General features: G+C 46.9%; 1 protein-coding gene across 1 annotated transcript in view; it reads right to left on the reverse strand.

Annotated features, from left to right (window-relative positions):
• COL9A1 (collagen type IX alpha 1 chain) overlaps positions 1-16,151 on the reverse strand; it is a 66,866-nt gene extending 50,715 nt beyond the window's left edge. The window contains exons 1-5 of the mRNA XM_068153441.1: positions 15,980-16,151; positions 15,564-15,637; positions 13,684-13,761; positions 13,399-13,531; positions 4,792-5,188 (exon numbers count right to left, since the gene is read on the reverse strand). Of these exons, the coding sequence (XP_068009542.1) occupies positions 4,792-5,188; positions 13,399-13,531; positions 13,684-13,761; positions 15,564-15,637; positions 15,980-15,993 (696 nt within the window). The 5' untranslated portion in view covers positions 15,994-16,151. The remainder of the gene's footprint in view (positions 1-4,791; positions 5,189-13,398; positions 13,532-13,683; positions 13,762-15,563; positions 15,638-15,979) is intronic.
• Between the last annotated feature and the right edge of the window lie 763 nt (positions 16,152-16,914).

Here is a 16,914-nt window from a genome sequence, read left to right on the forward strand (position 1 = left end):
TTTTCCTCATGTTGTGTGGTGGTTTCATGAGACACAGCAAAGTCATTGAGGAGTGGTAGATCCGAGACCAGAAACGTAGTCAAAGGCTTGGAAGTTCACAAAACAGTGGCAGCAGCCTGCTGCTGGGTGCTAGACATCTATGACATTTCACTTGTGCTTGAAACGTTTGTGTTTGGAGCTGGAAAATGACACAGGGTTAAGGAAAACCTCTTCTCAGAAACTGCAACCAAGACTCACTCAATGTGATGCACAGACTACAAAACACACCCTGCTGAAAGTGACTAAATAGCTCAACTGTACAGCTTCAGAGCCGTGTCAGTTGATGTGTAATCCATCACATCAAATTTGAAGTACCAGAAGCATATTCAGATGTGCACAGTTATTGTATCTAATGTTTAAAGTCTTGGGTTGTTTCCCCTGCCCATCACACGCAGCAGCAGCCCTATGAACCACTAATGAGGGGTTTATTCAGAGATTTCTCTGCCTATGATAAAATTCAGGAGGCTCCTATTCCTTTCTTTTCATTAAGGATGACTTAGGAGTGGGTGGGAAAGACAATTTGGGTTGTTCTTGTTGTTACAAGTTAGAGCCCTAGTGTGGAAAAGACCGGTTTGGTTTGGATTGGATTGGATTGGATTGGATTGGATTGGATTGGATTGGATTGGATTGGATTGGATTGGATTGGATTGGATTGAATTGGATTGGATTGGATTGGTTTGGTTTGGTTTGGTTTGGATTGGTTTGGTTTGGATTGGATTGGCTTGAATTGGTTTGGTTTGGATTGTTCTGAGAAGCTGAAAATAGAAATGGATGTCTGGAGGCTTTCACTTCTTATTCCAGTGCTTCCATTGAACTAAAGTACCTTCCCACCATTCCTCCCACAACATAATGTCTCACTGCTTTCTGGCTGCCTTCTGTGCTCCCTCTGGGATATCTTATTGCTCTCTTCAACCCCAACCCATAACTGATGCAAAAGGCGGGCTGCCCTTCTGAGATGCTTCCCTCTCCCACCACCACCCTTACATTGCCTTAGTTGCATACTGACTGCTGGAGCTAATAAATTGAGTCTGTAGTCCTTTAAGGTCTCTGCAAGACACACACACATATCCACAAGTTTATTTATTTATTTTAATCTATTTTTTCCCTTTCACCTTCACCACTTCAGCCCTGCCCTGCACTCCTGAAACCCTCCCTGCTGTTCTGTTTACCTTGCAGTCATGTTGGTTTCCAGCACAAAAAGAAGCAGTACCCTCATTCCTTTTACCTGTTATCAGACACCACTATCTGTGAGTCAATTCTCTACCTCCTTTATCTAATTCTCACTTTAAAACCCTTTCCCAGTCCTTAATAACAGGCAACCAGCACCAGAACAAGAGGACACAGTCTCAGGCTGTTCCAGGGGAGGTTAGACTTGAGGTAAGGAGAAAGTTCTTCACAGTGAGAGTAATTTGGCTTTGGAATGTGCTGCCCAGGGAGGTGATAGAGTCACCATCCCTGGAGGTGTTCAAGAGGGGACTGGATGTGGCACTTGCAGCCATGGTTTAGTTGTCAGGAGGTGTTAGGTATTAGGTAATAGGTTGGGCTTGATGATCTCTGAGGTCTTTTCCAATCTGGTTGATTCTATGATTCTATAAAAGACCTGAAGGTATACTGTGGTTTAATCTGGAATCTGCAGAGGAGGATTCATCTAAAAGGGATTAAATGACACCTGTGTGATAATTTGTTTCATGCTGTAGAACTAGATTCTGTGTCCTGAGTGTCTACATTATCCACCTCTGAAGTTCTCTTGCAGAGGGAGCAACTTGACCTAGTGTGAGGTGTCCCTACCCATGGCAGGGGATCACAGAATCACAGAATGTCAGGGGCTGGAAGGGACCTCGAGAAATAATCCAGTTCAGCCCCCTTGCCAAAGTAGGATCACCTATACCAGGCCACACAGGAATTCATCCAGGTGGATCTAACTGGCCCCAAGTTACACCAGGGGAGGTTTAGGTTGGATATTAGGAAAAATTTCTTTCCTGAATGAGTGAGCAACCTGCTCCAGTGTCTCACCACAATCATGGTGAAGAGCTTCTTCCTGATGTCTAATCTAAATCTCCCCTTCTCTAGCTTGGATCCATCCCCCCCAATCCTATCACTACCCCACACCCTAAAAAGTCCATGCCAGCTTTCTTGCAGCCCCCTTCAGATAGTGTAAGGCCACAATAAGGTCTCCTCAGAGCCTTCTCTTCTCCAAACTGAACCACCCCAACTCTCTCAGCCTGTCTACATAGGAAAGCAGCTCCAACCCTCTGCTCATCCTCCTGGCCCTTCTCTGGACATGGTCCAGCACATCCAGATCCTTCTTGTACTAGGGGCTCCAATTAAACAATGACCAAGGGTCCCTTCTAGCAAAGTGTTCAGTGTCTGTTTATGAGAAAGTCAGGCTAAAGCCTCTGCAATGGCAGAAACTAAGGCAATTTACATCACCTCACAGCAGTTTATCTGTAGCAGCATGAAATGAATGCCCTTTCTTCCCTACACCCAAAAAGTGATATAGGAAGCAAGATCCTTTTCAGCACTGAAATGATGACCTAGCTTGGATTGCTTAACGTTTATGGTGGATTATTTGAATTGCTTTCAGATAAAAAGAGCTATTTTCTTTCTTTTTCTTCTTTTATTTTTTAATCTGAAAGATAAACCCCAGCTGTAAACCTGTATAAAAATTTGCCCTCCCTAAAACATCCCAGAAATGATGGACTAAATCTTGGTAGAGGCTCAAAGGCGAGCCCCCAGTTTCTAATGGAGCTCTATCGCTCTCCTAGGCAATCATAAGGTAACAACAAGCACTAAAGAATCTTTCAAGATGACATGCATTACAGTGCACCCATAAGGAGCTGACCCATTCTCCAAGATAAATAGAGAATGCACAGAACACTGCAAGAGAGAAAAAGAAGAGGGCTGGGAAACACATCATTTATATCCCTTAAAAATTATATCACTGGAAGTTGTATACTTTAACAATGCCTGGAAGTAAATCACAGATTGTGCCTGGGATGCATTAAAAACCCAAGACTGTGGAGATATTTCAACTGAACACAGTAAAGCAACTTAAAGGACAAGCTTGGGAGGCTCCTGAATACAGATTGCTGTATTGATTTAAAGAGGAAAATGAATGCACAGGATAAAATAGAAACTTCTGCAATCCAAACAGCCATATCAACAATTTAGTCCACCAGGCTGTGTAATTCCTTTAGCACCATTTCCCCATGAGGGTGGTGAGACACTGGCACAGGTTGCCCAGGGAGGTGGTGGAAGCCTCATCCCTGGAGGTTTTTCAGGCCAGGCTGGATGTGGCTCTGAGCAACCTGCTGTAGTGTGAGGTGTCCCTGGCCATGGCAGGGGGGTTGGAACTGGATGATCTCTCAGGTCCCTTCCAATCCTGACAATTCTATGCTTCTATAAAATGGACTTCCTCCTATCAGGTTGGTCATTTTTAGCTTCATAGCACAAGCCATGCAAATGAATTGAGTGAGTCCAATGTCCAACTCACAGTTCTACCTGAATTAAACTGCAATCTAAACATAGATTAAAAATACAATACCATTCTTCCTGCCCTGATAATAGCGGTGTTAGGTCAATCACAAAATCATAGGATGGCTCAGGTTGGCAGGAACCTTAGAGATCATCTACTCCAACCTCCCTGCCATGGGCAGGGACGCCTCTCAACTAGCCCAGGTTGCTTAAGAACTCATCCAACCTGGCCTTGAACATCCCCGGTGAGGAGGCATCCACAACCTCTCTGGGCAGCCTGTCCTAATATCTCACCACCTTCCTGGGGAAGAATTTCTTCCTAATGTCTCATCTAAATCAAGCTTATTTCACTTTGAAGCAATAACCCTCTCAGCCTGTCACTTCCTTCTGGATCAAATCCTGAGACTTCCTTCTAGATGAAGCTTCACACATGAGATAAGCAGAGGAACAACCAACAGATCCATCCAGACAGAGAAGACTCCAGTGACAGAAGTGTGGATGTCTGAGAAATGTCACTACTGAAACTGAGACATAACCTGAATCATCTCTTAGCTTATACTGTATATACATGCAGTGTAACCTGGAGAAAAGGAGGCTCAGAGGAGACCTTATTGCTCTCTACAACTACCTGAAGGGAGGTTGTAGACAGGTGGGGGTTGGTCTCTTCTCCTAGGCAAGCAGCACCAGAACAAGAGGACACAGTCTCAAGCTGTGCCAGGGGAGGTTTAGGCTGGAGGTTAGGAAGAAGTTCTTCACAGAAAGACAGATTGGCCATTGGAATGTGCTGCCCAGGGAGGTGGTGGAGTCACCATCACTGGAGGTGTTTAGGAAGAGGCTGGATGGGGCACTTGGTGCCATGGTTTAGCTGACGAGATGGTGTTGGGTGATAGGTTGGACTCGATGATCTCAATGGTCTTTTCCAACCTGGTCTATTCTATTCTATTCTATTCTATTCTAGTCTAGTCTAGTCTAGTCTAGTCTAGTCTATTCCATTCCAGTCCAGTCTATTCTACTCCATTCCATTCCATTCCAGTCTAGTCTACTCTATTCCATTCCATTCACAGGTGAAAATTATAAAGTATTTACCTGCCAAGGAATTGTTAATTTCTACCATTTCTATTTTCAGAAAACATTTGAAAATGCATCCACAAAAAAACCACAAACCAAACCAAACCAAACAACAGAAAACCCCCACAACAACACAAACCCAGCCAACTCCAAGTGCAGAGACCCTGTACAACTAAACCCTTTGCAGTAATAAAAGGTTCTGGAGCTTACCGGCACGGAAATTTGAGGATTATTTCTGAGCTTTCCGAGCAGAGCAAAGCCATCAGTGCTGATTTTCCCTTTTGGTTTGATGCTCAAGGACTCTACTTTGATGCAGTCAATGAACAGTGTGACGCTGCTCGCTTCCACAATTATCATCAGCTTGTGCCACTGGGAGTCAAACAAGAAAGGCAAGTGCAAAAACGATGCGACTTGGTGGCGTCCATCCGCTCCTTTGTAAGAGAACTCAACACTTTTCCTTGGACCGTTGAGGTTCACTCCAACTTGCTCTTTTCCTGAAGAGTCCTGGATCTGCCAGATCGTCCAGTACTTCTGAAGTGTGGCCCCAGTCATCCGAAAAGTAGTCAGGAAGGAATATTCGTCAGGCAGTCCGTTGGAATAGATGGCACTGGGGAGGAGCAAATACAGCACAAGCATAACACTGGCCATGCACCCATTCTGCAGAGCTCCACTTGTCACCACAGAGCCATGAAAAACAATTACTCCCTGAAACCTTATTTCAAGTGTGCTTTATCAGTGCTCTCTCCAGGGAGACCTAATAGCAGCCTGACAGCACCTGAATGAGGCTACAAGAAGGATGGAGAGAGAGTTTACAAAGGTTTAGAGTGATAGGATGAGGGACAATGGCTCCAAACAAGAGAAGAGCAGATTTAGATTGGATGTTAGGAACAGGATCTTTACTATGAGGGTTGTGGAACTCTGAAACAGGTTGCCTGGTGAGGTGGTTGGGGCCCCATCCCTGGAGATATTCAAAGGGAGGCTTGACAGGGCTCTGGGCAGCCTAATCTAGTGAAGGATGTCCCTGCTTGCTGCAGGGAGGGTTGGACTGGATGATCTTCAGAGGTCCCTTTGAACCCATACCATTCCATGATTCCATACTCCTATGATTCTTCTGCATGCAGAGTCCCAAAATGTCTTTTGGAGTCACTAGTGTTGCTCTGGCTAATGGAACTGTGGCTTCTTCAAGCATTGTACAACAGTTATGATAACCCTTTCTATGTGCAGTGGACACTCCAACTTCAGATTCAGAAAGTATATCCTACAGGGTTACTATTTATAACAGCAGGCACCAGTACAGGCCAAGGGTCATCCTGCTGGAAAGCAGCTCCATGGAGAAAGAATCTTGGAGTCCTAGCAGACAGCAAGTTCTGCATGGGACAGCAATGTGCCCTTGTGGCCAAGAAAGCCAATGGCATCCTGGGGTGCAGCAAGAAAATTGTGGCCAGCAGGCCTAGGGAGGTTCTCCTGCCCCTCCACTCTGCTCTGCTGAGGTGACACCTGTGTCCAGTTTTGGGCTCTCCAGTTCAAGAGAGGCAGGGATCTGCTGGACAGAGTCCAATGGAGGCTACAGGGATGGTTAAGAAACCCAAACATCTCTGCTGTGAAGAAAGACTGAGAGCCCTAGGGCTGTTTAGTCTGCAGAAGAGAAAGCTGAGAGGGTATCTGATTGATGTCTATAAATATCTGAGGGGTGGGTGTCAGGATGAAGGTGCCAGGCTCTTTTAGTGGTGCCCAGTGATAGGACAAGGAACGACAGGCACAAGCTGGCACACAGGCGGTTCCACCTCAACATAAGGAGAAGATTCTTCACTGTGAGGGGGCTGGAGGCTGCCTGGAAAGGTTGTGGAGTCTCCTTCTCTGGAGGCTTTCAAAACCCACCTGGATGCATTCGTGTGTGCCCTGCCTTAGGTGACCCTGCTCTGGCAGGGGGGGTTGGAATGGATGGTCTCTAGAAGTCCCTTCCAACCCCTAACATTCTGTGATTCTATTTCCTGCCATTAGCCTTACAAAATCATTCAGCACAGTGTGGCTTTATAATCCAAGTGGTAAACAGTGATTGTGGATGTAATTTGGCTTTGAAGATGTAAAAATGTCTTTTACAAAGGCATTTCCTTGTCCAGCCTGACAATAACCATTTTGTGAAGGCGTCAGACATCACTCCAGGAGAAATTGTTCAGCAAACCATTCACTGACAAATACACACAGAATACAGGGCACAGAATTAACCAGGCTGGAAAAGACCTTCGAGTTCAACCCATCACCCAACACCATCTAATCAACTAAACCATGGCACCAAGTGCCTCATCCAGTCTCCTTTTAAACACTTCCAGGGATGGGGACTCCACCACCTCCCTGGCCAGCACATTCCAATGGCAAATCTCTCTGGGAAGAATTTCTTCCACACATCCAGCCTAAACTTCCCCTGATGCAGCCTGAGACTGTGTCCTCTTGTTCTGGGGCTGGTTGCCTGGGAGAAGAGACCAACCCCCACCTGGCTACAGCCACTCTCCAGGTAGTTGCAGACAGCAATGAGGTCTCCCCTGAGTCTCCTCTTCTCCAGGCTAAGCAACCCCAGCTCCCTCAGCCTCTCCTCATAGGGCTGTGCTCCAGACCCCTCCCCAGCTTTATGGCCCTTATGCATGGGAAGAACCCACATGAAATGAGATCCGTCCTGCGACATTCAACCACAGGACTACAGCCCCTATTACAAGAGGGATATGGAGGTGCTGGAAGGTGTCCAGAGAAGGGCCACAAGGATGATCAGAGGGCTGGAGCACCTCTCCTGTGAAGACAGACTGAGGGAGTTGGGGCTATTCAGTCTGCAGAAGATAAGGCTTTGAGGTGACCTAATTGTGGCCTTCCAGTATCTGAAGGGGGCCTACAGGAAGGCTGGGGAGGGACTTCTCAGGATCTCAGGTAGTGATAGGACTAGGGGGAATGGAATGAAGCTGGAGGTGGGGAGATTCAGGATGGAGGTGAGGAGGAAGTTCTTCACCATGAGAGCGGTGAAGCCCTGGGATGGGTTGTCCAGGGAGGTGGTTGGGGTGCCATCCCTGGAGGTGTTTAAGCCCAGGCTGGATGAGGCTCTGGGCAGCCTGATCTAGTGTGGGGTGTCCCTGCCCATGGCAGGGGGGTTGGAACTAGATGATCCTTGTGGTCCCTTCCAACCCTGACTGATACTATGATACTATGATACTATGAAACAGCAGGGAACAAATCTGCCACATCTGAAGTATTTCACTCTTCTGCCACTCCTGCACCAGGGGAATATTTGGGAACACAAAGAAGCACTGCTGGCTGTGTCACTGTCCACAACAGGAAGGTCATTTCTTTATCTCAAGTGTGTCAGGGAATATTGAGTGTATCTAGAATGTTAGGAGCAGTAGAATATGGAAGAAATAATCCATTTCATATCCTATGGCTCATAAAATCCTTGTGTCATAACCCAGCTGACAACAATACATTATTTGCCATCTGCCCACACTTAAAAGTAAGTTGCATCTGATTACATTTCTGCAGCATGGGGACAGGCAGAGCTATTTTGTCACCAGCATCCATTAGAATAACTTCTCAGGCAAGGAGGACAATGATGATTTTTGACTGACAGATCAATCCTATCTCAGCAGCAATTTAGCCAGCGTTAGAGAACCTGAGGTTGAACTGGGGGGGGAGCAGAGGGGAACTGGAGGAAAATGGAATAAATTAGTTCTTATTTTGTATGCTTGGTGACTACTGATTTAGTAGGAGAATACTGCCCTGCTGGGAAGCAGCTCCATGGAGAAAGACCTGGGAGTCCTAGTGGACAGTAAGTTCTGCAATGTGCCCTGGTGGCCAAGAGAGCCAATGGGATCCTGGGGTGCAGCAAGAAAAGTGTGGCCAGCAGGGCTAGGGAGGTTCTTCTCCCCCTCTACTCTGTCCTGCTAAGACCACACCTGCAATATTGTGTCCAGTTTTGGGCTCCCCAATTCAAGAGAGACAGAGAACTGCTGGACAGGGTCAAATGGAGAGCCATGAAGCTGATTAGGGGACTTGAGAATCTCCCTTATGAAGAGAGACTGAGAGCCCTGGGGTTGTTTAGTCTGAGAAGAGAAGGCTGAGAGGGGATCTGATCAATGTCTATCAGTATCTGAGGGGTGGGTGTCAAGTGGAGGGGGCCAAGCTCTTTTTAGTGGTGCACAGTAATAAGACAAGGACCAATGGATACAAACTTGAACAGAAAAGATTTTGCCTCAACATGAGGAGAAACTTCTTTGCAGTGAGGGTGACAGAGCCCTGGAGCAGGCTGCCCAGAGAGGCTGTGGAGTCTCCTTCTCTGGACTCATTCAAAACCCGTCCGGATGCATTCCTGGGCGGACTACCCTAGAGGTCCTGCAGGGGGGGTGGACTGGATGATCTCTGGAGGTCCCTTACATCCTCTAAAGTACTGTGAGACTGATACTTCGGGATGAAGCCTCCACAGGCTGTAGTTTGCTGTCCCAAGCTGTAGTGCAGTCACATTCCAGTAGGCGACGGCACAGCCTCACTGAGCAGAGTTTCGGTTAGCACCCAGCACGCCTGGCAGCAGCAACTTCACCTTTCTGACGAACTACCCAAACTGCTGCTGCTTCTCTTTCCCCACCTGCCTGAAAGCTGCTGTTGGAGGAAGGGGAAGGTTTAGCTGGAAGACGATCTCATTCCAGAAGGTGTGGAGAAGATACACAAAGTTGGAAGAGCAGCTTCTTCGCCTGTCTGTGGTTTGCTATCTCTGACTGCAGATAGTCTGCCTCAGCTGGGCTTGTCTGATAGGAGTTTCTCTCATGTGTTGTGTCTTCTTTCTGTTTTCTTTCACTTTATATCTTGCCATCTCAACTACAAATGTCCATTCGTGCACCTTGTACCTTTTCCTCCTGAGCACTCTCCTGTGCTTATTACTGTCCCCTGCCCTTCCTGTTGTCATGTTTCTAGCTTACACAACATGTTTATACATTCTTTCCTGCTGCAGGAAGACACTCCCTAGCCAGACACACTGGCTCTTACTAAGCTCCTCATCCAGTTCAGCATGCTTCTCATGGCCCTCTGTGTCCTTCTTCCTCTATAATATCTCTTAAACAAGTTTTTCAGTCTCCTCTACTGCTAAAAACGTTAGCTCATCTGAATCATAGGATCACAGGATGTTAGGGGTTGGAAGGGACCTTCGAAGATCATCAAGTCCAACCCCCCTGACAGAGCAGGACCACAGAATCCAGCACAGGTCACAAAGGAACACATCCAGGTGGGTCTTGAAAGTCTCCAGAGGAGACAACTCCACAACCTCTCTGTTCCAGTGCTCTGCAGCCTGTTCCAGTGCTCTGTGATACTCACAGTGAAGAAGTTCCTCCTCATGGGGAGGTAGAACCTCCTGTGCTGTAGTTTATATCTGTTGCCCCTTGTCCTATCACAGGGTGCAACTGAGCAGAGCCTGTCCCCTCCTTGACCCCCAGCCCTCAGATACTAATAGACATCTATTAAATTCCCTTTCAGTCTTCTCCAGAATAAAAAGCCCCAGGGTTCTCAGCCTCTCCTCATAGGGCAGTGCTCCAGTCCCTCAATCATCTTGGTAGCTCTCTGTTGGACTCTCTCCAGCAGATCCCTGTCCCTCTTGAACTGGGGAGCCCAAAACTGGATGCAATGTTCCAGGTAAGTTCTCACCAGGGCAGAGTAGATGGGGAGCAGAACCTCCCTGGATCTGCTGAACACACTTCTCTCTTGAAGTCCTGAATCCCATTGCTTGTTCTTGCACAAGAGCTGGGTTTAGTACCAAAGGTGGTACTACTAGGCAATTGTTTAACCAGTCTTCATGTGACATTCCACCTACCTAGAATCATAGAATGGTTTGGGTGGTAAGCAACCTTAAAGATCATCTAGTTCCAACCCCCCTGCCATTGTCAGGGACACCTTCCACTAGCCTGGCCTGGATCACCAATAGTGTGGCCAGCAGGACCAGGAAAGTGGTTGTACCACTGCAGTGAGCACTGGTGAGGCCATACCTTGAGTACTGGTTCAGTCTGGGGGCCCTCACTTCAAGAAAGACATTGAAATGCTGGAGCATGTCCAGAGAAGGGCAACGAAGCCGGGGAAGGGTCTGGAAAACAGGGCTGGTAAGGAGCAGCAGGGGGAACTAGGGGTGGTTAGTGTGGAGAAAAGGAATCTGAGGGGAGATCTGTTGCTCTCTACAACTCCCTGAAAGGCGGTTGAAGGCAGGTGGGTGAGGGTCTCTTTCTTCTAGAGACAAGTGACAGGAGGAGGGGCACGGCCGGGCCAGCCCCGTGGCCGGCGGCGTTTCAGCACCGCGGGCAGGGACAGCACCGGGGCCCCCCCCCGCCCCGGGCTCTGCCCCGCAGCTCAGCCCCTTCGCAGCCCCGGCACTGCCAGAGGGTGCCCGGTGGCAGCCACTTTACCTCTGTTTGAGCAAGGGGTGGTGGGCCCTGGCGGGGGGCAAACGCTGCAGGAGCTCAGGGCTGTCGCAGTGCCTGCCTTCGGGAACGCCAGAGCCGCGTCTGTGCCCTTGGATATGCTCAGCCCTGCCTGAGGTGCTCTGCAGAACTTGCTGCCTCCTGCAGTGCTGCACAGGAATGCTCTCATCCTAGAGTCACAGCAGTTAGGCCTACCCACCAGGCTACCTTATAAAGAGTTTGTGAAGAGTTCTAACCTTTGTAAAAGTTACTGGAAATTACCTAGGATCGTCTGGTTGGAAGCCATCTGAGCATGAGCCAGCAGTGTGCTCAGGTGGCCAAGAAAGCCAACAGCATCTTGGTCTGGATCAGGAATATTGTGACCAGCAGGACCAGAATACTCAGCAATGGTGAGGCCACACCTTGAATACTGATTTGAGTTTTGGGGCCCTCAGTACAAGAAGCACATTCAGAGAAGGGTAACAAAGCTGGTGAAGGATCTGGAGAACAGGACTGGTGAGGAGCAGCTGAGGAAACTGGGGGTGTTCAGGCTGGGGAAGAGGAGGCTGAGGGGAGACCTCATTGCTCTCCTGAAAGGAGGCTGAAGACAGGTGCATGTTCTCTTCCTTCTATGAGGGTAGTGGAACACTGCAACAGGTTGCCCAGGGAGGGGGTTGAGGCCCCTTCCCTGGAGATATTCAAGGTAAGGCTTGACAAGGCCCTGGGCAACCTGATCTAGTGGAGGATGCCCCTGCTAACTGCGGGGAGGTCGAACTGGATGACCTCTGGTGGTCCCTTCTGGCCTGGACCATTCTATGACCCTATGATTCTAGAGACAAGTGACAGAATGAGAGCAAACAGCCTGAAATTGTGCCAGAGAAAGTTTAGATTTGATATTGGGGGAAAAAAGTCCTGAAAGAGTGGTCAGGCATTGGAACAGGCTGCCCAGGGAGGTGGTGGAGGTATTCAAGAAACATGTGGCCGTGGCACTTTGGGCCATGGCTTGTTCAGGGATAACTTGTGTATATTAAGCATATATCTCACTACAACCATCTAGAGCAGTAAGTTTAAACAGTTTAAACTTTCTTACCCCTTAAAATATTATCATTTTTATAGCCCAAACAGTTTCTCAGCTAAGAAGCATGAGCAGAGTGAACACCTGAGTATCTCCACCTTTGGGTGAAATGAGGATCACGTTTACTCTCTGTGGATGGATTCCCCACTAGCAGCCTTGATCTGCCTCTGGGATGGAGAGCAGGCATGAATCCAATATGAGCAAGCAGTTAAGCTGTAAAGCATCTTAACCTGGTGGTTATGAAGGTAGAAGCCAGGGGGAACTGCAGCAGGCAAAAGTTATTCAGTGATAACTGGAGTGTAACCAAAACATTTTGCACTCCAATTATTCCTAGCAGGAAAGTAGTCCAATTAAAGGTCTTGCCAGTTAATTGCTAAGTAAAGGCACTCTTAATTACATAAGGTGCTGGACCAGAATCCAGACTTGCCCAAGTCTGACAGAGACATCTCTAGCCTGCTGTACTCTCACTATTCCTTCACTATTCCTGGCAGCACGTCTGGATTGTAAAGCACAAACACAATTAGATTCCTGCATCCTGGCTCCTAATGCAACTTGCCTGTGACATGCTTAATAAGAGTCTTCATATTTTATAGATTAAATAACCATAAATTAGCCAGGAACATGCATGTATCAGTCATCCAAAAAGCAAAATACAGCCCTTAACAATCAAGCAATCCTCTTCTAACTTGCCTTGTCTCTGCAGACCTTACACATTCAGTAAGATCCCTCTGTGTCTATGCTTTGAGAAAACTTTCTTCACTCTCTGTTATCTTTTCTTTGCCTCCCTATTTGTTTTCAAGTCATCAGCAAATTTTGGCTTCACTTCCTAGAGGCAAATCAGCAAATCTGCAGGCCCCCTGAGCTGTATCATTGGTAGAGGGAAGTGGAAGGTCCTTGCTGTTACAGAACTGGTCTGGAAATGGCCTCAATTTGTGCCAGGGGAGGTCAGGGGTTGGAGCAGGCTGCTCAGAGAGGTAGTGGAATCACCATCCCTGTAGGTGTTCAAGAAATGTGTGGCCATGGCTCTTGGGGATGTGGTTTGATGGCCATGGTTGTGTTGGGCTGATGGTTGAACTCAATTACCTTAGAGGCCTTTCCCACGCTTAATGATTCTATGGTCTGATGGTGGCAATGAAAGCAAAAAACCAACTCTTCCCTCCCCTTCCAGAGGCTTTGCAAATGAGAGGTGATCTAGATGAGGACGGGATCTATCCCTGAGGAAATCACAGATTCACAGATTGCATTGGGTTGGAAGAGATCCTCAAAGGCCATCTTGTCCAACCCCCAAATCATACTGCAAAATCCATACAGGCAAAGAGCAAAAGGCATTACCTGGTTGGGATCCTGAAGTCTACGTTAGGTCCCAGTTTGTAAGCCACCTGCAGAGAAGTGGAACCCACTACTCTCTGAATAATTCCTTGGGAAGCAGCTTTTTCTATTTGGAACTGAGAAATCAGGTCAAAGCCTACAAGAAAGGGAAAAAAAAATATGCTCCATGTCATGTCCAGAACATTCACTTTAATTGCATTAGAGAATTGTGCAGTCACAGAGCTGAGCATAACTGGATGAATTTTCTGAACAGCAGCTTCTCCCTGAGAAACTCAGGATGCTACTTGCCTGGTAAATCATCTTGGCCAATCCTGATTGTTGGGCAGATATCAGTCCTGTGACTGGCACCCAGAATGATTGGCAGCCCTGCAAAAAAAACAAGCAACCAAAAGGGTGAATTTATTAACCATGTGCCTGCACATTGCCTCAGCCCACCTTCAAAAAACAGTGAAGTGAAGCAACTGTAAGAATATTATTCATTAGAGCTATAAATAATAACAATGATCTGATTAAACAATCAATTGAAGCTGTACTCAGTGAAGCCAGAGGTTTGAGAAAACAAGGATTGGTTTCTAGAGAGCTCCAATTTTCAACTTATAACTTGACTGGTAAATTGATTCAGTTCTTCCCAAGCCTTTAAATAAGAGTGCAGTAACAAATCTTCTCTTGCTGAAATGGCTGCAGCAAAAGAAGTCCTGATGTATAAGGAGGTTTTGGGTTGGAGCTTTTCTTGGTTTAAGCAAACTTTGAAACAAACAAAAAGCCAGTTACCTAAACCAGCAGCCTCCTTGGACCTAGGGAGACTTGAACAAACCTCCTGCCAGTTAGAGAGGCTGTTGAGAAACTGCTGGCATCTTTTCCACCCTCTCTGATATTCCAGGTGTTCCCACTTTCCTCTGTGCCTCCTTTGACCAGAGAACGATCATTCACCAAACACAGAGCGAGAGCAAGAAGAATTTGTAGCCCTCTTTATTTCACCCAACTAATGAAATGTGTCTGAGGAAGGCAAATTTCAAATAATCAATCATTAGGATAATCAGATTGTTCACTAATAATCAATCATTAGAATAATCAGATTATTCATCTGCCAGGATATTCTCTGTCCAAAAAAACAAAAGCCATGAACATGGAAACCTAACAGATTCCCCTGATTTAAGGAAGGGGGAAAGAAAAATAGATCTTTATTTGAAGAGTTTAAAAGTCATGCACAAACCTACTTGGTTAATCTGGGAGAGGTTAGCAGACTCTGGGTGAGGAAGAATGAAATGTGTAAGTTGGAAGGAGATGCATTCCTCACCACAGAGAACCTCTTGTGTGCTGCTGAGGCTCAAGCCTAGCTGTGGATTTCCTTCTGACAACATGGGCTTAAAGGGAACATTCAGGCTGACATGTTACACCTTGGAAACAGCCTCATTCTATATTATTTGATGAGACATGTGGCAGGCATCCAGCCATTTACAATTTATGCCCAGCAAATAAAACAGACCCAGTTTGTTGCCACAGGCTGCAGAAGAATATCTAACTAGAAGCACTGAAAGACAGGAGGAGGTTTGCATCCTCCATCTACCACTTATATCCAGATTTTCATCCTTCCCTTAATACATTTCATAGTGAGTTTAAAATGACACAGAGAGCTTTTGCTTTTTACCCTTCTTTTTTATAGGGACATATCTATCCATCCATCCACCCATCCATCCATCCATCCACCCATCCATCCATCTATCCACCCATCCACTCATATATAGAATCATAGAATCATAGAATGGTCTGGGTTGGAAGGGACCTCCAAAGGTCATCCAGCCCAACCTTCTCTGCAGTAAGCAGGGGCATCCTCAACCAGATCAGGTTACCCACCCACCCACCCATCCATCCATCCATCCATCCATCCATCCATCCATCTATCCACCCACCCATATATAGAATCATAGAATAGTCTGGGTTGGAAGGGATCCCCAAAGGTCATGCAGTCCAACCCCCTCTGCAGTAAGCAGGGACATCCTCAGTTAGATCATGCTGCCCACCCACCCATCCATCAGTCCATCCATCCACCCTCTCCCCTTCTGTGGTGTCTAGCTAGAGAGGATTTTAACTGTGAATAAGCTGAGAAGGATTCTTTTGCTAGTCAACACTACAGAAAGAGGACATGCAGATAAAATCTGTCTCCTTACTTGATTGATGCTGGATGGTGGCTGAGACAAGGGACCACAGAAAACTACACAGGTAGCAGAAAGCTGTAATTTTCCTGCAAAGAGACAGCAAAACTCCATTGTGAATCTGTAGCTGCTGACAGAGGCTGGTACTGACTTTCTCCTCAGAGCCATGCCTATTAACTGTGTAAAATCTCAAATTAAGGATTAACTAAGAGATGTGACAAGAACATTTCTCTCTTTTTTTCTTTTTACATGAGGTCTTTTTCTCTTTACCTAATAATAAACCACATCAATAAAGCTCTTTTTGACTGCCATTTCCTTCACAAAATGCTGTCATAAAACCAAAGAGGAAAGCACAGCAGCTGGCAAGGGCAGCTTTCACTGCTCTAATCTCTTATTTACAGATCCCCTCTAAATCCCACTTGTTCTCTTACCAGTTGCTTTTCATCTTCACTGCTGGCTTTCTTCACTCCTCTCATGTGAATAGGTGGTGGATATGGTCACACTCCCTGCTCCCCTTTCATTAGTCCTGCGGGAGAGTGCAGCTCTGGGTGCTAGAGGGCTCCTCCTGCCCCACACAGGACCTGGCAGGGAGGGAGGTGCAAGCTGCTGGCTCTGTTTTAATCTTGGGAAGGGAAGGAGGTGGAGGCTGGACAGACATGTGTGTCCTGGTGGGCTCTGAGGGCGGGTCTCTGGAGCCAGCTGAATATAGAGAAGCCAAAAAAGCAGTGAAAAGACTGCTACTTGCACCAGAGTCAGGGCAGGGAGATTAAGAAAGTGTGAGTTCAGAGGTGCTCTTCAGGCATGTGAGAGAGTAAGGCGTACCAAGGAGTCTGAGGAAGTTGATGGTGTCCCTGGTGTGGTGACCTCTAAAAGCTTTGAGAACAAGGGAAGCCTGGTCATGTAAAGAAGGCATTTCCTTTTCTCCCTGATTTACTCATCAGATTGCCTCAGGAGAAGCCTGGCTGGTGATGTCCCACTTGGTTCTTCTGAATAAAACCCATTATGAAGGCTCTTGCTCTTTCCTTGCCACTGGTAAATCACTCACTTTCCATAGACTATTTGGCACATGTCAGTGGGATTTCTTAGATTCATAGAACAGTTTGGGTTGGAAAGGACCTTAAAGATCATCTAGTTCCAAGCCCCTATCATGAACATCACTAGATCAGAATGTTCAAGGCCTCATCCAGCCTGGAGTGGAAAGTCACAGTAAGGTCTCCTTGGAGCCTTCTCCTCTCCAGTCCTAATAGCCCCAACTCTCTCAATCTGTCTTCATAGGAGAGGTGCTCCAGCCCTCTCTTAGAGGTCTTTTCCAATCACAACAATCCCATGATTCTGTGATTCTGTTTAACAAATGCAATCACCTCTG

This window comes from Melanerpes formicivorus, unplaced genomic scaffold (assembly GCF_026170545.1).
Source record: "Melanerpes formicivorus ecotype bairdi unplaced genomic scaffold, bMelFor1.0.p_v2 SCAF_26, whole genome shotgun sequence".
Taxonomy (NCBI): Eukaryota; Metazoa; Chordata; class Aves; order Piciformes; family Picidae; genus Melanerpes; species Melanerpes formicivorus.